At 44.1% G+C, this 21,276-nt stretch overlaps 2 protein-coding genes across 5 annotated transcripts in view; one reads left to right on the top strand and one right to left on the bottom strand.

The window, feature by feature from the left end:
• The first annotated feature begins 3 nt into the window (after window positions 1-3).
• Window positions 4-14,330, top strand: nup205 (nucleoporin 205). 2 transcript variants are annotated; one of them, XM_084555530.1, is made up of 42 exons: window positions 4-181; window positions 1,506-1,648; window positions 1,814-1,985; window positions 2,162-2,306; window positions 2,433-2,592; window positions 2,682-2,910; window positions 3,024-3,188; window positions 3,291-3,466; window positions 3,619-3,735; window positions 3,874-4,011; window positions 4,106-4,256; window positions 4,460-4,665; window positions 4,756-4,938; window positions 5,674-5,724; window positions 5,817-6,026; window positions 6,097-6,334; window positions 6,428-6,617; window positions 6,789-6,909; window positions 7,303-7,384; window positions 7,507-7,671; window positions 7,786-7,910; window positions 8,030-8,144; window positions 8,330-8,479; window positions 8,726-8,800; window positions 8,892-9,049; window positions 9,167-9,247; window positions 9,461-9,652; window positions 9,780-9,981; window positions 10,087-10,185; window positions 10,303-10,451; window positions 10,597-10,788; window positions 10,877-10,998; window positions 11,153-11,285; window positions 11,417-11,543; window positions 11,658-11,731; window positions 11,849-11,977; window positions 12,231-12,357; window positions 12,558-12,730; window positions 12,887-13,016; window positions 13,173-13,301; window positions 13,396-13,472; window positions 13,572-14,330. In XM_084555530.1, exons 1-42 carry the CDS (start codon window positions 154-156, stop codon window positions 13,722-13,724), a joined length of 5,982 nt encoding a protein of 1,993 aa, XP_084411656.1. In that variant the 5' UTR covers window positions 4-153; the 3' UTR covers window positions 13,725-14,330. The 2 variants fall into 2 exon arrangements, with proteins under 2 accessions (XP_084411656.1, XP_084411655.1); XM_084555529.1 differs by lacking the exon at window positions 4-181 and having other exon boundaries at window positions 886-1,648.
• A 117-nt stretch (window positions 14,331-14,447) lies between these two features.
• fgd4a (FYVE, RhoGEF and PH domain containing 4a) overlaps window positions 14,448-21,276 on the bottom strand; it is a 53,382-nt gene continuing 46,553 nt past the window's right edge. For all 3 annotated transcript variants that reach the window (XM_084555531.1, XM_084555532.1, XM_084555533.1), the window contains 13 exons: window positions 19,844-19,933; window positions 19,587-19,732; window positions 19,256-19,412; window positions 18,961-19,099; window positions 18,806-18,864; window positions 18,577-18,723; window positions 18,060-18,232; window positions 17,747-17,777; window positions 17,564-17,644; window positions 17,347-17,472; window positions 16,952-17,089; window positions 16,547-16,687; window positions 14,448-16,451 (listed from right to left, as the gene is read on the bottom strand). In XM_084555531.1, the coding sequence (XP_084411657.1) occupies window positions 16,191-16,451; window positions 16,547-16,687; window positions 16,952-17,089; window positions 17,347-17,472; window positions 17,564-17,644; window positions 17,747-17,777; window positions 18,060-18,232; window positions 18,577-18,723; window positions 18,806-18,864; window positions 18,961-19,099; window positions 19,256-19,412; window positions 19,587-19,732; window positions 19,844-19,933 (1,689 nt within the window). In that variant the 3' untranslated portion in view covers window positions 14,448-16,190. The remainder of the gene's footprint in view (window positions 16,452-16,546; window positions 16,688-16,951; window positions 17,090-17,346; window positions 17,473-17,563; window positions 17,645-17,746; window positions 17,778-18,059; window positions 18,233-18,576; window positions 18,724-18,805; window positions 18,865-18,960; window positions 19,100-19,255; window positions 19,413-19,586; window positions 19,733-19,843; window positions 19,934-21,276) is intronic.

Genomic DNA, 21,276 nt, shown 5'->3' with positions numbered 1-21,276 from the left:
TCGAATAGACATAATTACCTAATATACATTTAAAATTAGGAGTGAGATGTATTTTTAGCTAAGCAAACATAACCAAAGCGTAACACATTTATTTATTTTAAATTTCAAACCGGCACATGCGCAGACGCTTCTGTCCAGTTTTCCGAGAGTATCATGGCGGCGCAGATGGCGGTAAATTCGGGTAACTATATTTATTTCATTAAGTTGCGCTACTAGGTTCATTTCGAGCGGTGTACGTGAATGGTTAATGCACACATGAGCAGGGAAATAGTCAGTGTTTGGTGGCAGTTTCGTAGAATATCTTATCTTTTGACCACATGGTGCCGGATCACTCAAGTTCAGTCTCAGTCTGTTAGGCTAACTTAGCCTAGCCCAGCCCTGCCAATAAACGTCACGTTAGCAAGCGCTGATTGTGACTACATTTACTCGTAACTCAAGTCTACAACAACTAAAACTAAAGCCTTGGACACATATTTGTCGCTACGCCTGTCAAACGGGTCGTCTGACGAGTTTGCTTATTTTGAAGTAAAACTGAAACTAATTTACATGGAGCTTAGAGCAAGCAAATCCATGTTTTGGCATCAGTGTCTGGAAAAGCTTACACCAGGAAAGCGTTTGTGCCAGTGCGCCTTAGTTACTAGGAAATAACTTACAAGTAGTGTAGGGTCCAAACTTAAATCGGTGTCCGGCTTTTTATTCTCCCGGCTGTAAGCAATAAATCAGCGTCGGTTGTTTCCTGGTAACGTTGGTCAGATTAATTAAGCAACCACATCCATATACAGTCATTTACAACTTCATTAAGAACACTAGTGAAAAGAAATGCATTCTAATAAAACAGCTAATAGTAATAATGTTCATTTTGGGTTGAAGCAGCTTACACATGGGGGTAATTCAACTGTATGATCAGTTTGGAGGATGCAGTTTGTGGTGCTGTTAAACTGCATTGAATTGAAGTGTTATTCAGCTTAGCCTACTGACTAAACTGGGATTGTCAAAATAATATAAACACGTGCCAACAACACAATACAGTTAAATAGTACTACAAACCACAGTGATTTTAAAGAAATGCTGAATAACACAAGCTTAATGTAGCTACGATTTGCTTATATTACACTGCATTCATCACTAGTGTATGCAGTAAACTTGCAAGTGAGTGTATACCTCCTGGTACTTGCCTTACAGTAGCTAGTAAATAATGTGAACATTTCTGTAACTGTAACTATTAAGTGTGCAGGTACTGTCAACTATATTAGCCACATGACCACCTGTTACACCTCCAGTAGCTGTTACTGATCATTGCATTGGTTCAGAGTATACACATAAGCAGTTTCCATCAGATGCAATTAGGTTAGATTATATAGATTAATATTGATTTATTGGCAAGGATCCGGCTGTTGCAGAAACACATTCACTCACGTTATGTATCATAATGCACAAGAGAATTGTCAGAAATTACTGTTTGTATTATGAGCCAAGATCTTTAAAAGTCCATCTACTCTACCCAGGAGCCAGTCTGTGGGGGCCACTGAAAGAGTTATGGGAGACGGTGGATGGAGCTGTGTTGAGGAGACAGACGGAAAGTGTCCACCTCCTGGACCTGCAACTGAAGAAACACAAACCGCACTTCATGTCACTCTTCAGGAACCCGGTGAGATACTATGCAAACGACACAGCCTTGCAAACTGTGGATGTTCTAGTATTTTTTTGTCTGTGTAGCTTGTCTTCCTTAGTGCGGAAAGTTAAATGCATTGTTATACAGTGTGTCTTTTGAGAGTCTTATGGCAGTATCTTATGGTCTTCTCATAATTTTTAGCCAAAGAGTGCAGAGCAGAGAGAAAAGGTGCGTAAAGCCAGCACAGAAGGCATCGCCATTCAGGGTCAGCAAGGATCGCGGCTTCTTCCAGAACAGCTTCTGACGGAGGCCTTCATCCTCAGTGATCTGTTTGATATTGGAGAGTTGGCAGCTTTGGAGCTTCTTTTGGCAGGTACAGTGGACATGAGAAAAATGCGTGACTTGTAAGCAAAAGAAAGTTGTAAATTGACATAATTATGTTCCATTTTGCTTTAGGGACACAAAATTGATCATAATGGCTATTCTGACTGTCAGTTGTACAGACTGTGATATTTAACACAATTGATTTTCTGATTATATTTCCTTCAGGTGAGCAGCAGCAGCCTCATTTTCCAGGTCTAACACGAGGTCTAGTGGCTGTCTTACTCTACTGGGATGGAAAACTTTGCATGGCCAATTCTTTACGTACACTCATCCAGTCACGACATGGCAAGACCTTCACCTTGGATTTAAGGTAAAATATTATCAACAAGTAGTAAATTTAAACAAATACAAGTGCCTGTTGGTGATTTTTTTTTTGTGTGTGTATCTCGCCTATAAATGTTTTGTTCACCTGCACGTTTTTGTTTTGCTATGGCAGTGGAGAGCTCGTGGCTTTGACAACACGTTTCACAGATGAGCTAATGAGCCAGGGTTTGACCAGACGCATCCTAACCTTGGTGTCAGAGATAAGTGTGACGCGGGAGTTTGAACGACTACAGAAGGAGCGTGGCCTTGGCAATGAAAAGCACAGGAAAGAAGTAGGACAACAAATTCAAATTACATTTATTTTCCATCATAAAGGGAGGGAGAACTTTGGATAACTTTTATTTTCCACTTCTGTCACCAGGTTTCAGACCTCATCAAAGAATGTCGGCAAGCACTGGCAGACAGCCTATTTTTGTGGACCTGCCAATCACCCTTGACTAAAGATGACACTCTGGCTCTTATTGGCCATCTGGAGACGGTAACAGCTCAAGCCGATGGCTCACTGGACAGTGTGAACATGGCTCTGGTTATGGCACTTCTCTACTGCTTGGATGTCAGCTTTATAGAGCAGGGAACTGAAGATAGAGAAGGTAAGTGCATGATGTTAAATTGTCACTATTAGATCCAGTGCAAAGAAACACTCGATAAGATTTCTGCTAGTGCATTTTACAGGCATTAAAGAGTTGTTTATGTGTTCCCATAGATCTGCTCCAGGCGCTGCCTTTGCTGACAGAGAGGCAGTACGTTTCTGCAGTGCACACTCGTCTGATGGACGGTCAACCATGGAAGCTTCCAGGGCTGCAGGCTGTGTGTCGACTGGCCTGGGCCCTGTCTCTGAGAGTCCTTTCCCAGCTACCACAGGGCTCCGGTACGACCTGTATTTCTTGGACCTCCCGAGCTGTATGAAGGAATATCCGCTCTTTAAAGTTGTAGCCAACTAATGTATTATGTCATTGTTTGTGCTGTGCAGCATTGGTTGAGTTCACTGAGGCAGATGAGGCATTGGCTGACCAGGCTCTCCTGGGAGATGTCTTCTTGTTTATGAAGGAGGGCATGCTGGGATGCGAGAGTTTTTCCCAGGAAGAATTTTACATCCGTCGCCTCCATTCGCTCATCACAGACTTTCTGGCACTTATGCCAATGAAGGTTAGAGATCCTCCTGGATTTATTTTTTGTAGATATCATGTTGTGGTATGAACATGCCAGATTAGGTATTCTACAATTAATTCTCAGATTTTATTTCTCTTTTGCATCTGAGTGTAAGTATTTAATTACTGCGTGTGTTTGTATCTCTTCAGGTGAAGCAGCTTCGTAACCGTGCTGATGAAGATGCCCGTCTGGTGCACATGTCCCTACAGATGGACAGTGAACTTCCATCATCATTGCGCAAAGACTTGGATCATCTCATGATCCTGGTCAGAGTTTTATTTTTTTAAAAAGCAAATATTTACATACACATACTGTATTAGTTAATGTAACCTTTCACATTTTTAACTGGTGCTCGACTGACACATTTGGTTTAAGTTTGTCTGTGTGCTGGTTTGTCTTTTCAGATAGGGGAGTTTTACAGTAAGGACACATTTGGGTTAGAACTGGGTCTTGAGTTCTGGTGTCCCACAGAGTCTCTCCAACACACCACACTGCAGGGATCCTACCTGGGAATGGCCCTGCAGCGGCCTCCACATAAACAGGTATGTTTTCTAGACTCAAATTACAGTTAAAAAATAAAATATATGACTTTCTTCTTTTGAGAGATGTTTTTCCTTTTCTTGATCATTGCTATAGGTGGTTCTGTCCAAGTTTGTGCGTCAGATGGGAGACCTTCTGCCCTCTAACCTCTACATCTCCTATCTACGTATGCTGAAAGGCCTTGCCAATGGCCCTCAGTGTGCTCACTACTGCTTCAGTCTGCTTAAAACCAATGGAGCTACACATAGTAAGAGCAGATTGCTTCCTTCATGTAAAAGATTTCTGGATTCTTTTTTTGAATTTGGAGTTTCACCAAAGAGATCACCTTGCAGTAATTCAGAAGATCATTAGTTGTTGTTTTTGCTGTTCATATTAACCTTTAATGCTTAAAGTAACTCAACTCAATCGTATCCAAATGAATACCAACTAACCTCTTGTTTATATGTGCAGGTGACAACATCCAGGGCGTCTCAGGTAGCCCGGTGTCTTGGGAACATTTTTTTCACTCCCTTATGCTCTACCATGAGAATCTGCGACGGGACCTTCCAAATCCAGACGCAGCACACTACCGCCACCCACCACTCAGGGGCATCACCCAGAGAGAGCTGGACGGACTAACCTCCTTTTTGCAGCTGCTTACTACCATCATTACATGGGTATGGCACAACATGCATCATCACTTGTAGCCATATTTCATTCTGAAGTAACACGAAGTCAAGATTTATTTGTGTTTTTTTCCTCCCCAGAGTGAGAATGCTCGTCTGGCGTTGTGTGAGCATCCCCAGTGGACTCCTGTTATAGTCATGTTGGGGTTGCTGCAGTGCAGCGTTCCTCCAGTCCTGAAGGCCGAGCTCCTGCGCTGCCTGGCAGCGTTTGGGAAGTCGCCAGAGATCGCAGCTTCACTCTGGCAGTCGCTGGAGTACACACAGGTAGAGTAGAACCATTATAGCTTGTGTTTTTTATAAGCAAGGATGATATACTTTATTTGAAGATGTGAACATGATTACTGAAAGTAAATAACAAAGGTGGGTGTTTCATTTCTGTTGGGAAAATGAATCACATTAATACAAGAGAAGAGGATTCTCATTAGTGGAGCCTTTTCTTTTTTGAAAGTGAAATGGGATAATACATAAAATTCACAAACTGACTCTCTTCTGTCAGACTCATGGAAGCAGTTATGATAATATTCTCTGTGGATCAGAATTTTTCAAGCTATATTTTTAGTTCATCTCATCTTTGACAGCTTTGATTCTCAGCAGTTTGACAGATTTTCTTTCAGGAATAGTTCTGCTGTCAGTTTTTTAGTTAAATAGATTTCCCAAGGACAGTTGCACAAGCCTTCAGAAACTCTTCCAAGTTAAACCTAGAAAAAATGAAACCCTTTTCGTGGCTGAGCAGATTTTTAAGAATTGCTGTAAACAGACTTGAAAGCATTAAGTAGCTTAGCAACATTAGTCTACAAACAACCCTGAATGTATTCTCTGTAGATTGTATTATTCTTGTACTCTCTCCATTCAAAAAAAAAAATACCTGATGTTGTCTAGTTGCTAAATCTTATATGTGGATAGATAAGTTAATTATAAAGACTTGCCACTTGTTTAGAATTTCAAAGCTTGCTGCTTGAGTATTTCATTATCGAATAACTCCTCTTCTTTGAACCACAGATCCTTCAGACAGTTAGAGCCCCAGGACAGAGACAAGCAGCTGGAATTGAGGTGAGTGAATAAGATTTAAGATTTTCAACGTACAATCTAATTTGAAACTCTTAGAAGTGACAAACTTTCTGGCTTGTGTTCTTGGTTCTCAGGTCGAACTGAATGAAATTGAGTCGAGCTGTGAGGAGTACCCACTGACGCGAGCCTTCTGTCACCTGATCAGCACATTGGTCGAGAGCAGCCTGCCTGTCAATTTGGGGGCAGGACTACGTGTGCCAGGCTTTCAGCCCTACCTGAACTTCTTGCGTGACTCTGTATTCCTACCCTTCCCCACCAGAGCATATCGTCATCCAGCTGAGAAGGTGAAGCTTTCTTCTACTGCTAAGCTGTAGCTAAAACGTGCACATATTAATTTGTTCTGTCACATCTCAGTGGGAGGTAGCTGACTCTGTGCTGGAGGTGTTCCACAAGCTGCTGCGGGACTACGAGCCCCAGCCATCAGACTTTGTCCAGGAGATGGTGGAGCTGCAGGGTGAGCAGGTCCCGGCCCACAAGCCCCCCGGCCACAGCATCATGTTCCACATGCTCAACGACTCACCCATGTTGGCCCTCTGCCTTAGCCTGCTGGAGGAGGGCGTACGCCAGCTGGACACCTATGCACCATTCCCCGGTGAGAGAACATACTCTGCTGCTGTCAGAGAAATAGGGATAGTTTGTGTGTGTGGTTGTTATGGCAACGCACTTCATTTCTCATTCCCTACAGGTAAGAAGCACTTGGAGGCGGCCGTGCTGCACTGCCTATGCCTACTGGACTTGGCTCTGCAGAAGGAAGTGGTGTTCATGGACCTACTAAGAGAGAGCCAGTCGTCCCTGCTGGTTTCTCCCCTGGAACAGCTCCTGCAGGGGGTCAGTCCTCAAACCAGAAGGGCCGATCACATTGTTAATATCGCCAGGTAAGAGAAGACAAGTTGTGGTATTGGTATTTTTGTTGAGTTCGTTCTTGTTTGAAATGTCAAACCTCCTTTCTAGTCAATGAAGGTTATGTGTAAAGTAATTTAAATGAAGACTCTCTAAAAGGTTGATGGTGTTTAACTTTTTGGTGGATTTTTGTTTGTCTCTGGCAGGTATCTGTACCACGGCAGCTCAAACCCAGACGCTGCTTTCCAGAGTGCCAAGATTCTGCGTCGTATTGCCAACTACCCCAATATACAGATAAGACTGGTGGGAGATTTCACACACAGCCAGGTATAGCCAATATTTTATCATATCTTTTTTCCCCCCAAGAGATAAATTGAATTTTAGACTAAAACCAGAGCCTTTTAAGTCTATTAAGTCGTACCATCCATCCATTACCTATACCTCCATGCTCTGGAGAGTCGACTGGACCACCACAGGCTGGAGGCTGTCCCAGGTGCCACTTGGCAGTAGGCGGGCTACACTCTGGACAGGTTGCCATTCCTTCACAGAGCAGACAGAGAGACACTAAAAACAATTCACACTATGTCATACTAGTGTATAAATGATGTCTAGTATAATGTATAGTAAAAAGTCAGGTTGTTTTTCTACTCGATGTGGGTACATAAGCTTCATTGTTGTGGAACTTCAGTTCAGGGATCAATGTATGTCTCTGTTCTTCAGGCGGTGAGTGACAAGCTTATGGCAGGCTTTGTGGAGTGTCTCGACAATGAAGAGGCTGAGGAGGGAACCGAGAAAGGAGATGGTGAGACATGCCTCATTCATTCCTCGTGGTCTATGCAACATTTCTTGAGACTTAAGTCTGCAAGCGTCACACTTTAACTCACCTTCCTTCTTCACCTTTCCACCCAAACTGTTTCTCTTCAGACGCAGACCCACAAAAGAAGGTGGCAAGAATCCGACATGAAACCCAGATTCATATTCTGAACCTGCTCATCACGTCTTTGGAGCTGAAGACACCCAATCTGGCCCTTTATCTTTTGGGCTATGAAGTCAAGAAACCCGTTTCCTCCACCAATCTCCAAGACCCAGGTGAATGTCTGGCCTCAGCAGTGTACATATTGGTTTATTCTATTTGTGAGTTGAGTGGAAAATGGATCGGTAGAGTGTTATCTCTTAGTTATGATGTTGACTTTTCTCTTACAGGTGTGTTGGGATGCCCACGCAGCTGCCTGCACGCCATCCTGAGTCTGCTGCAGAGAGGCACTGAGAAGAGATCTGGCCCTGTACTCACACAGCAGGCCCCACACCTGGCTGAGCTCTGCTATCAGGTAATGACAAAAGAAGGCCCTGACCTGGAGATCAGTCTCTGCAGGGAGAAGTGTAGCACATGTCTGCCGCATGGGTTGGATGTGTACATGAAGTCGGTGTGCGACCTCTGCTCTCTCAGGTGATCTACCAGCTGTGTGCCTGCCCTGACACATCTGGACCCACCATGCGCTACCTGAGGACAAGCCAGGACTTCCTGTTCTCCCACCTGCAGCACCTACCTTTCATCCTGCCTGGTGAGCTCAGAATCCTTGTTGTCCTGATAGTAGAGATAGTAAGAATAGAAAGCAGCAGTATTATTAATAGAAATTAGTGCTTGTTGTGCCTAAAGGAAAAAAAAATGCATCTAAAAGGTAGGAGTAATGATGGTTCACTTTAATAGTACAAGACTTTCATTAAATATGATTCCATTTCTTTTCAGAAAACCAGATTGCTGCCCTCTCCCAGATGTCTTGGCTCATGAAAACAGCTGCAATCGAGCTGAGGGTCACCTCACTGAACCGCCAGCGTTCACACACACAACGCCTTGTCAGCCTCCTGCTGGATGATCAGCCACACGCGCAGCATGCAGGTATGAGTAGGTTTGGATTCTACAAAATCTTCCATATATATTTTCTTTTTTTCCCCCTATATAAGTTTTGAGGTTGTGAGGTTGTTTACTTTTTGTATTTTTTGATATGAAGTTTGATTATATTTAGAAGACTTTGTATCAGATGCATTCTTTACGTAAACGTCCTCAAAACCTTCCCAAACTCTCACATATTCCCATACCCAGCAAATGTAATGCACCTAAGAACTTCGTATTTTTGATTTTTAGCCGATGGGGAATCAGGCATGGAAGAGGAGACCAGATCAGTCAGCGGTTTCCTGCATTTTGACACAGTTTCTAAAGGTTTGTTGCACCTCTAATGAAGTCACTCATGACAGCTGTCGTCTGTGTTCTTAAGATTTATAACATGCTGTCTTTGACTCTTCTTCATCAGTGCGCAGGAAGTTGCTGAGTGTGCTGGACGCAATTGATTTCAGTCAGGATATGCCTGAGCTGCTGCAGTTGGATTTCTTTGAGCGCACCCAGATAGAGCAGGTGATCTCCAACTGTGAACACGTCAACGAGCAAGGACACACCGTGTGCAACGTTAAGGTGGGTTTGCAGATGGATGATTAGTTTTTTTTTCTCTGGTTTGGTTGATTCAGCTACTTTTTAAGTTTGATTTTCTACCGATTCCTGCATCGAAGTTTGTCCTCATTTTCCTTACAGCTCCTTCATAGAGTGCTGGTTGCAGAGGTGAACGCACTGCAAGGAATGGCGGCGATTGGACAGAGGCCTCTCTTAATGGATGTGAGTGAACTATGACTAGCAGGATTTATGTGTGGGGCAGAAATATCTAGATGGAAACCAACATGTTTTAAAAATGGACTTTCCAAATATTAAAATTGGATTGACTTCTTGTTTTCAACTGTAATCACATCAGAAGCCTACTCCCACAGCAGTTCTGTCCCTGATGCAATGAATCCTTTGTGTCAAAATGTCATTTTCCATCTATTCTCACAGGAGGTGAACTCCATCCTGCAGCAAGTGGTGGAACGCAACCGCGTCCGTCGGAGTCTCAGTGCAAAGCGGCATGCCTTGCAGTCCTGGAGGAGCCTGGTGGAGACCCTGCTGACCGCCTGCCCTGCTGATCTCATACCTGCTGATGACAGGCAGCTCATCATCAGAGACTTACTGCTGGACCTGCATGATAAGGTTAGTGAGGATGTTTGGCGCAGTAAATTGCAGTAAATTAAGATCACCTCAGCACTCATTGCATGTGCGCTGGGATAGGGAATTTGTAATTCACAACTAAATGAAATTGTCGTTGGGCTTTCTCTAGGTATTAAATGAGGATGCAGCAGGAGAATTGATGCCCATTGTTGCAGGGGCAGTCTTCACTTTGACAGCCCAGCTCAGCCAATCGGTGCTCTCTGAGCAGCAGCAGGGGGTGGGACTAGAAGCATCCTCTGGCTTTGCCTCCATCGCCAACTCTGCCCTGCATCTGATCCTCCGCAAGCTGCTGGACTTCATCCTTTGTACTGGTTAGTCGGAACTGAAATCTCATTTGACTCGTAAACCCAGGATTCTCATATGGTATACATTGTCAGGATGATTTTTAAAAAAAAAATTGTCTTCTACCCTTAAAGGAGGTGGATACCAGCGTCTGCGTGCTCACCTGTACGGCTCTCTGTTGTACTACCTGCAAATCGCCCAGAAACCCGAAGAACCGGACACTCTGCAGACAGGTACAGCAAAGAAATAATAATACAGACAGTCTCTTAATTATTTCTTGTATTTCCTGACAAATTCTGACTGTTCTTATCTGTTTATAGTCAACTGAGTAAATCTCTTTGCTCTTGCAGCAGGGAAAGCAATGTGGGAGCGCCTCACAGCCCCTGAAGATGGTTTCTCCAAACTGCAGAGAGAGAACCTCGCTATCATCGAAACCTACGGGAGCGCTCTCATGGAGGTCGTGTGTAGGGATGCTTGTGATGGTCATGAAATTAGCAGGGTAAGGTTTATACAGTACACTACAGTAATTATATATTATCTCAAACAAACAAGTTTTTTAGAAACCTTTCTCTGTTTGTTATCATTGTCCAAGCCTGATACTGTTTTGAGTGCCTTCTCATCCTTCTCTTCTCTCTCTCTGTCAGATGCTCGCTCTGGCAGTGCTGGACCGTATCCTGTCAATAGACCGCCAGAACCAGTGGCTGCTGTACTTGTGTAACAGTGGCTACCTGCGCTCATTAGTGGAGAGCCTGAGACAGGATGATGCCGCGCTGCAGACGCTTCTCACTCCTCAGCCTCCACTCCTCAAACCACTCTACATCTATGAGAGCAAGATGGTGAGTGGATCATTTTAAAAGGCGGAGGCTAAAGCTGCTCAAAGTGAGAGTGAGTTATGAAGGTGAAAACTCTGCTGTGTGTCTTCAGGCTCTGCTGACTCGCGTGGCTAAGACAGGGCAGGGAGCGGTGGAGCTGCTGCGCTGTGGGCTGGTGGCGCAGCTGATCGAGTGTCAGGTGTTTGACATGGTACCTGACAGTGACGCACACAGGTATGGAAGGAGAAAGCGGATGGCTAAAATCCCTTTTTGTAATTACATGACATTTTAATTTATATTTTTGAACTGGCCATTTTGAGGCCAAATTGCCAAACTCAGTCCTGACTTCAAAACTTTTTTTTTTTTCTGTTGTTTTTATAAACTTCAGGGTGATGAGGGACCCATCAGGATTCATCCCCAGTCCCATAGACCGCTACAGGCAGATTCTTTTACCAAGCTTGAGACTCTTCCAGGTGATCCTGACGTCTACCTCCGTAAACCACCAGCAGGGGGCAGCACAGGTCAGCACAAAAAATCTGTTTTATTATGCCAGTATATTATGTCTTATTGGTTCGTCCTTAAGTATTTGTTATTAGTTGGCTGACAAAAACAAAATTTTAAAGTTAATTAACCACAATGTGTGTCTATGTAGGTTCTACAGTGGCTGATAGTCCATGCAGACACCATTCAGTCCTTGCTGCGCAGCCAGGAGCTCAGTATGGGAGCTTTGCAGGAACTATCTTTGCTTACTGGAATCATCAGCAAAACAGCTCTGCCAGGTACTCTTGAATTCACTTTCTGTTCTGTATTTTACCTTAAACCAAACAGCATTTTCATGTTTCAGTAGCTCAGTGAGTGGCTTTCAGGTGTTCATATGCTGCTTGGTCTCTCAGGTGTCCTTGAGATGGGTGGAGAGGTTGCCAGTGCTGCTGTAATGGAATTCCAGGGACACATTAACAGATTCCAGGTCAGACAGTTTGTTTTTTTATTATGTCATTATTATGACAGCCACCTTCCGTATCCGTCCCAGTTCATCTGATTTTCAGTGTAGGAAGTAACGTGTCTCTTTTTTTTTTCCTTTTAGCGTCTGTGTTTGTCACTGCTTGGCCGTCTGGCAGGAAGTGAGCGGGAGCGGTTGTTAAAGCAGGTTGAGATCTCTACACCTGGAGACTCAGCAGAACAACGAGAGGAGATGGAGGTGGCCATGCAACAGGTTTGACAAAATCCTTTTATAAATAGTGTAACAATAGTCTAACAAGGCATGAGAGGTGGGTGGGTGGGTAGACTATTTTAGGCCTGACTTCCCTTCAGTCTGTAGGAGGTTACCAAGTGTACTCCAAAATAAAAATTTCCACTGGGGAAAAAGGAATATAAATGGCACTGAAATGTCTGTGGAGTTTGTATCCATTATTATTCATCAGTTCTGTATCACCATTGACCTAAGCAATGCTGTCCTCTGTCCCTAGGTGTGCGCTAACATCATGGAGTACTGCCAGACCCTCCTGCTGCAGAGCTCTGCCCAGGCACAGTTCAGCATCTGCCTCTTCAGCCCGTCAGGCAGCGAGCCAGCTGGCAGGGACGGAGGACGCACCGGTCAGTGATAATCTTCCTGGGCTTTTGACTCATGTCACTGTTAAACAAACCATGCTTCCTGCCTTATCCTAGTACTTATTGTTTACTCTTTACTGTAAAATGTTGTTTTCGGTGACTGATTAATCTAGAAGTCCAGTATCTTTTTATTTTTAAAAGCACAAGTATGAGACTGAACCAAAGCTCTTATTTGTTTTTTAAAGATCTTTCATCCACTGTGCCATCAATGGCTTACTCCCGGGTCCCCAGCCTGGGTCTGGTCCTCTACCTGCTCAAGAACAGTGCTGCAGATTTCTTCAGGTTCCAACAAAGTCACAGACAGAGCCTGGGCAAGCTGCAGAGTCTGGATCAGCTGCCTCCCGAGGAGCTCAAGGAGGTACAGATGAACCCATCCATTAATTCACTCTGTCTGACACTCGCTGTGGGGATTTTCTCGAATAAAATATTTCTTTGTTAGTTGAACATTCTTTATTTTATGCACCACATTGGTTCCACTGTGCTTCAGTTTTAACCACAGACCTCTTCTCTGTAGTTGTGCCAAGGCCTGGTGTCGGGCCCAGGAGGGGTGGAGAAAATCTCATCAGTCCAGAGAAGCCTGCTAGCCAAGAGACGACTGGTCCAGCTTATCAACAACAGAGCCAAGCTGCTGGCCCTGTGCTCCTGTATCCTTTGGCCCTTGCAGCACTAACAACATTAAACAGATTGGCGTCATTTCAAGCTTTCTTTGCCATATAGTGTGTGTTTGTCGTAATGAGTACTCATGGAGATTAGCATCCAACAACACCATGTAGAAATACCTTGACCTACCTCCTCCTTAGATGTTATTGAGACCTGCTTGTTTGTGTTGTGGCGTCACCTGGAGTACTACCTGTTGCATTGTACCCCCACCGACCCCAAGGACTCCCTGCTGCCTGGAGCCAGTTTATACAGATCACGCCTCATGGACGGTAAGAAATAAATGACAATTATTCTTAAATATATTGCCGATGTACCTAGCATATCTATTTAGGAGCGTGATTTATATTTATTTTCTTTCTTCAGACTCGTTTGGCGGGCTGCAGGCTAGTGGAGGACGTGGACTCGGGCTATCCAGAGTCAGCCAGCAGGACTTAGACCTGGTAAGAAATTTCTTTCTCTCCTTCACACAATTATACATATTCACACTAAAATCATTCCTGATCTCGTCTGTCTTGCCTCCCGTTTGTGTGTGCGCGCAGTTGAAAAGCGACATGGCCGCAGGATTCGGCGAGGCTCTGCAGAGGAAGCTCCTCGAGGTGGAGAGCCTATACAGCCAGGTCCGCTCCCGCTACACCTTCATCCAGGCCCTCGTCCGCAGGATCCGCGGCCTGCTCCGGCAGCCCAAGAGCTGAGACACACACAGACTTTTACAAGACCTAAATTCTCCCCCTTTCTCCCAACGATTGCGTAACGATTAACAACACCAGAAAACTCCTATGGACTCAGAACGCTGATCTGGAAACATGACTCTTTTTTACTCCTCTTGGTGCACCTCTGATTTGATGCACTTTTTGTGTGACCAATACTGATAATGTTAACTAACGCTGTGTATGGAGTGTTTTTTTGTTTTTTTTTGAGGAAGTGAGAAACTGCAGACTTGCGAAACAAACTTAATGAAACTTTTACTTGTTTTGTTTGCTCTGTCTGATGTATGTTTTTTGCCATTTGTGAAAATAAAAACGTTTTCTAAATCTGTTAAATAATTGTCTATTTCAACACATAACGTAAATCACAGTTCATTAGCAGAGTTCATTTTTGTTTGTAAGGTAAAATTAGGGTCACAAAAATGCCGCTGCTTGTGCTGTTCTTGTTTTACAGGAACATATCCACATTTGTTTTCCTGTAGTTTTTAAAAAAAAAAAAAGAAAGACTTAACAGCTTCAACCATCGCACAATCTCGAGTTTCAGTCATATCTAACAAACAGCAGCTACAGAGTGCACCTATTTCTACGTGCATGTCTAGGTGTCTTATCAGGAGAAGCAAAACAAGGAACTAAAACAAGCTGTTCTTTGTGAAAGTAACATCGCAGTCACATGAAGTCTTTTTTATCACCAAATAATCCTGATCCACATAAATCATTGTAATGTAATTTTATTTTCTTTGAAGGTACACTTTTTTTAGACTTTAAAGTGCGTAGATTCTCTCTCCTTTAGGAAGAGAGGACATAAAAATCCGGATATACATTCAGATCTAACAGAGAGAAGTTTTGTGCTCTTGTTTTTTTTTTTATTATTTTTTTTTATTTGAATACTGAGGGCAAAGACTTCAGAGAGGTGAGCACCAGCATCGAGCACAGGAGAAATTCCGCGAACAGGGCCGTGGGCATGAACGAACTGAACTCACTGTGGAAAATATAGGCACATTTCCCCCGTCCCCTGTCCCCCCTCCCTCGCCACGGACGTAGAGAGTCCGTCCAGTACACGGACTGGTCGCTTGGTTAGTGGAAACAACAAAAACAAAAAATAGGCTCTACCTAAAGCACTTCTTAGTTGACAGCGAGGGAACAAGTTTGTGCTACGTTTAACAGATCATGCTCGTCGTACTCTATAAATTACTTTAAATAATAAAAATTAATTACAGCATTAGAAACACATTTACATTTGTCGCACTGGCTTGCTATGTCTGATTGTGCTGCTAAACATAAAAAAAAAGACGATGATGATCCCATCTCTCTCCCTGTGAACTGAACTGTGACGAGCATTTAGAACCTGCATGATTGCAATGTGGCATGTTACTATAAAGAGCTCTGTGCATACCACAGGGTTTGTATCCTTTCTATATAGTTATTTACTATATCTTTAAAAGGTTATTTAACTTATTTGACGATCAGAAGCCTGATAATGTTATTTAGATATCAGGAAAATCCTGCGTTAGGCTTAAAATACGGTCACAAACCCCATTAATAAAATGGGTAACAGGCTTTGAAAGAGCTTTAACAGGCACAGACCTTGCAGCTGAGATGCATTGTGGGAATTGAAGTGCATTTTGCCGACTCTGTGGAAGCAAATCCTCAAAGCTTTGTGTTTTATATTTTAACTATAAAGCGTGGAAATCTGTATTTCAGACAGGATTGCATCTGCGCCAATTTGATTCACAAATCACGGCTTTCTGACGTGACAGATTGTTCAGCAGAGATGAGATCATCATTATCTGACCACATGATCGTTATTACAGTTTTGCAACCATCTTCTCAAGCAAAGAAAAAGGGGAATACTGTAAATACTCTATATCATACTTAGTTTTTTTTCTATTTTTTTTATAGAAACAAAGTTTTCGTGGCTAATTTCTGTACATAAAAACACGACTGTTCCTTCTCCGGGGAACAAAAACAAAACATTTATACTGTACAGGTAAAGAGAGCTGCAGCACCGGCAGACTTAGTTTGGCCCTTTCGCTTCGCTCTGCATCCTCAACGGGGCGATTTGTAAGTCTGGGGTAGTCCACTGGCTCAGGTCCATAAAGACTGAGTTGGAGCTGTCCTTAATAGTGCCTGTTTGAGGGAGGTTCATGTATCCTGAGGCCCCTCTGCTCTAGTGTTGATTGTACCAGAAGTGTCCGTTAGTAATCCAGCACAGCTTTAGCAGTGGAGAAAATCCGGGCATAGAGTGAGACACAGGAGGAAAAACAAGGAAAAGGCAGCTTATCCAGCACTTATTTCTCCACTTTGTCTTTTAAGATTCAGATTCAAGGGCAGAACGGAGAGTGCGTGTCTGTGTTTCGTGCATGCAGCACACATCTGCACATCCCATCTCTCTCTTGAAACAGCAGTTTGTATGTAAAAAAAAAGTCCGACAGCAGGTTCGTAGAGCACGCGCCATTATGAGCTATCAGTACTGGCTTCCTGTGTGCTGCTGGTGTCCAACGTGCTGTCGTTGGTCTGAGGGCGCTCTGGCATCTCTCCCGTCACCGCCACTCGAATCACTTTCAGCCAGCGCTGCTTGAGGTCCTCGGTTTCGGCGGAGAAGTTGTGGATGGACTTGGACTGGGTGAGGCGGAAGCTGGCCGGAGGGTCTCCGGCTTTTGGGCTGTCATCCACGGAATAACCCAGCAGGGGGATGGTGCACTGGGCCTTCACATCCTGAGAGGCAAGAACAAAACAAAGAACTCATCAAATCACTGCAGGAACCCGTTAAATAAACACATCTGTTTGAAATTTTCTGCCTCATGTTTCACCTGTGGAGCTCCGTAGAGATAGAGAACCATGCCCTCCTTTTCGGGGATGACGCACCAAACCTTCTGCCAGATTTTGGTCTTCTCAGAGTACTGTAGGAAGCCGCACATGATGCTGCTGTCCGCGAACTGACCGGCCTCGATCTGAACAGTAAAGGTGGCCACAAATGAATACAAGAAAAAAAAAAAAAGTCTAAACTGCCTGTAATACAACAGCCCTGCAAGAAATCCTTATTTCCCCACTGTGATGTTGATGGGGATGAATAAAGGGAATGAATTATCTTATCTTAATGTTCAGCTGCAGTGAGTGGTGCAGTTAAATTTGAGTGTCTGTTATTGGGCCAGCCGTCACTGCAGTACAGGGTGCACCTAATAATCTGTCGACTAAGAGTACAGGTATATATTCACCTCCAGGATGCCCTTCCTCTTGCCCTCAGCTTTCCCCTCTCCCGTCAGGATGCCGAAGCAGTCTTTGCACACTTTGTTCATCTTGTTGCTATCATATTCAAGCGGCGCCTTATTGTCTGAGCATTTCCAGCACACCACCTGTGAGAAAAAAGAAATCATCTCGGTCAGTTAGGCAAGATTACAGATAGATACAGACACAGATACGCAAAACAATTAAAAAGTTAAGTACTTGGTTTTATTCCACCCCTGCTGCTTGGGGGTATTTTTGCTACGTGCGTATCACATTATTTCACATCTGTGTGTTTAAAATTGCACTTATCCCCCCCCAGCATCGCTCTCTCCTTCACCCGCTGCCCGTGCATTATGCGTCGGGCAAAAACATCCAGATTGCTTACATAGCCGCAGGCTCGGCAGTGGTGTCTTCGCCGCGTCAGAGCGTTGAAAGGCTCCTGGCACTTCATGCACATCGTCACTTCATTGTCGCGGATCCACCGAGGAGCGCGCTTCCCCAGCTCAGCTTTCTGCATTCAAACAGAAACACACACACATCAGCTTGACGGCTCAGACATGCGACGACACTTTCACCACGTACGGTACTGATGCAGCACTGACCGACACTTCCTCCACGTCCTTCTGCGCATTCTTGAACGACTCATTCTTTTGCTGGAAGATCTCGATGGTCTCCTGGAAAGCCTGGGAGGAAAAGAAAACAACAAGGACACAACATCAAACATGGGCGTTATCCTAAAAGTAAAATTAAACTTAAATAAATGATTGTGATTGCACTGTGTGTACCTTAATCCAGCCTGCCTTGTCTTGCTCTGAGCTGAGGAGGGGGACGAAAAAACGAAAGCATTAAAACAGTGGAACTGGATATCCACCACTTCCTGTTCCTCCTATAACACCAACGTAGCAATTGGTCGTGGTCAGGGAGGTTATTTAGAGATTTACAGGATTTAAAAATGAAAACTGGGTGTGCTCATTTGGGTGGAATTCCATATATATATATATATATATATATGACTTTATAATGTGGTGTGCCAAATTACATGTAATTATACACATTAACGTGGGAAGCAACTATCGGGTGTCGTATTTCCAAAAGTACCTGGCCTGGAGCTCCAGCGTCCTCTCCTTGCCCGACACTTGGAAGGTATGAGGGTAGTCCTCATTGGTCGTTTCCAGCACCTTCATGCCGTCGATGCCGATCCGCGTCCTCACGGTGTACTTGGGCCCTCCCAGGCTGAATTTGGGCACGCAGTACAGCAGCATGTTGTTAAACTGGCGGAAAAAGAAAGCCGCGTGAGCATGTGAGCTGCACGGATCAGAATTATATTTGCTTCCTTCAACAGCCTGAAAAACTCTGCAGGTAACCCGAATTACCCGGCGGGGACACATTCAACGAGCAGCTAATAAGAGCCGGCCCAGAAGATAATCACATCAACTGGTAATCTCGGTAATTGAGAGATTTGTTCATGTGCCCCCGACGTATCCTTTCACAGAGGACTTCCTGGCATGAAATGATTCACTTGTTTCAATTGACAAACTATCGCCTCAGCGTATTCCCCTGCAGCGACCTTCATTAGGCGAGAACGCGGTGGTGTGTGCCCTGCAGCTGCTCTCACCAGGAAGAGGTATCGCTCCATGGCCGAGGTGTTCCTGGCTGCCAGCTTCAGGATGTGGCCCTCTTTGATGAACTCGTTAGAGGGGTGAACAATGTCCTCCTCCTCGCCCAGCATCTCGTATATCTCCATCAGTTTCTTTAGATTGTCCTGGGGGGATATTTATTTTAGTCAGATAGGAAAGTTTTGGCTTAATTTCGTATCAAGAAGCTAAATCAACATCTTTACTTACCGATTTTCTTATGGCGCTGTTGGAGTGAGTAGCGGCTGTGGCAATAATTTCTAATGATTCTGAAATCAATTAAAAACATAAAATGCATTAGACAAAACAAGAAACTATAGTCTAATAAGTACCTTAAGTGCGATAAAAGTACTATTTCCACATACTTTCTGAGTCTCGTCGGTCAGGGTCGTCCTGAGGCAGCTTCTTCAGGTAGTCTTTAAGCAGCATCTCATATCGAGGGACTCTCTGCACCGGCTCCAGCATGTGATGCTGAAGCGTTAGACAGCCACAGGCCTCTTGACTCTGTGCAGGTGAAAATGAGAACGCTTGATTTTCTTTTTCCTTAACATGAAATTATTTCATACCGCAAAACCCTCAATCCTGTTAGAAACTCGCAAGCAAACGCAACAAATTACTCGCTCGTTTCATGAATCTAGATTCGGATTCTGGAGTCCACACCTGTATCTCTTGAATTATGGCCTTGAACTGAGGCGAACGGTCGGTCCACTGCTTCAGCAGCTCCATGGCCTTGTCGAAGTTCTTCACGTACTCGGCGTACATTTTGAGGAAGGGTGTGAGTTTCTGCAGGATGTCTCCGATGCGAGGTGTGGAATCCCTGCAGGGAAGGGAAGGAAAGGGAGGACGAGAGCAAGGTGAATCCCTTATTGATGAGTTTTAGGACCTTGTTGTTTGCATTTGAGGTACTTTACCAGCTTTATCAGCTTTATCAGCAAGCCTCTAAGAACTGGTTTTAGTATGGAGCGTCATGAACGTGCATTTCGGAGCTCACCATTCTCCCATGCGCTTCTCCAAGTCTGGAAGGAGAAACTGGCTGTGGAAGGCGTGGATGGAGCAGATATTGGAGAAGATGTTCTTCACTACATCCACGGGGAACGTCCCTTTGTTTGCCTCCTCCATTAGCTTAGCGCAGAACACCTATGCAGACGTATGCAGTTACAGTGAATCTGTTGTACAATGTAAAACCTTTACTACCAAAAAAAAAAACACCAACAAAAAAACAGAAGTGATTTTCGGCGAGTTCCTCACATGGTCGAGCAGGTTGAGCCGCGCTACGTAGGCCTTCTCTGTGTGCAAGAGCTCGCTGGCGATCTTAAACAGCTTCTGTTCATTTGTCTCCTGGAAAGAGAGGGTACAATAAAAAGGGATTATTTATTAGTTTAAGGAGACATTTTGAGCTGTTGAGTTTCTCTCTGTAATACTGCAAGGTCTTTAAATGTGTTTGGACTGGCACTATGAAAACACAATTTGCATCGCACAAATTCTGCTTCGATAGAATTAGTGAGGTGCGAAAGTGATCTTATGCTCATGTGCTAGACAGAGACAGTGTCATACAGTTTGTTGGCATGAGAATGTCAGTTTCAGACCAACACTTATGATAATGATGAGAAACAATGACTTGGTTGAGTATATTTGGCTCGAAGGAGCCTCACAGAGAATGGAAGTAATCTGACCCGAAAATATTGCAGAAGTTCGGAACAAAGACCGTCTCGAACAAAGTGCACTCGAGTTTAACTCAGTACTCATTCCCAAGTCTTTGGCATTTTTGAAAGTGCAGCTTCCTGTCCTTCTGCAAGTTCCCCGTTTGCCTTTCGACTGCAACACCACAGCGTTTAAACCATGAAAGAGAGAGCAGCCTGCAAAGCAACAGAAAACTCGCAACAAACTGTGCATTCACTGTGCGTACGCGGTCTCACCAGTGACCCTTGTGCCTTGTGTTACATGCAGTCGGGCCGTTGTCATGTACAGAAGTATGTAGCACTGGCGTGCGTTTCATTAACACTGGGCTGACAGGGGGCCGGCCTGTGGTGCAGCACAGACGGAAATGAAAACATGGGAGACGGGAAATGACACCAAATCTAACAGAGAGGAGCACGTCTCTAAAACAAAGCCTCAGGTGAGAGGACGATTATCATGACCAGACAATTAAGCGGCGCCGCTAAATCGCCACACTCACACGCACACTCACGACTGGATGCACACGCACCCTGTTGCACGGGGAGTACGTTTTACCACACCGTAACCTTAGCAACGCAATTATTCCATGCATCGCGAGAACACAGTGAAGCATTATCTTCATCCGCAGTGTTGCTGATTGTCCGGCGAGCTTCTGGGGACTTGTTTTTTTTTATTTTTTTCCAAGGCTAACTTAAAAGTAAACTTTGTTTCAGGATAAAGAGCACTGGTCAACAGAGGGTTACTTGGCTTTCATTCCAGTGGTTTCACATAACTTGTTACGGGAAGTCACTGAAGCTTTGTAAAAAAAAGTAGCCGTCTGCTTCTGTTTCTGTCCCCAAATAAATGATCTAATCAGAAGAAAAAAAGAAATGCAATAATTGTATTTTCTTGTGGATTTAGATTGCTACTGACTCACACTACATGCTGGGGAAAGATATTGCACTTTTTACTTCACTGCCTTCATCCAACAGTGTTTCCAGATCCAGATTGTACATAAAGAAACA

Source organism: Chelon labrosus, assembly GCF_963514085.1.
Source record: "Chelon labrosus genome assembly, chromosome: 11".
Classification (NCBI taxonomy): Eukaryota; Metazoa; Chordata; class Actinopteri; order Mugiliformes; family Mugilidae; genus Chelon; species Chelon labrosus.
This window is presented reverse-complemented; position numbering and strand designations above follow the sequence as displayed.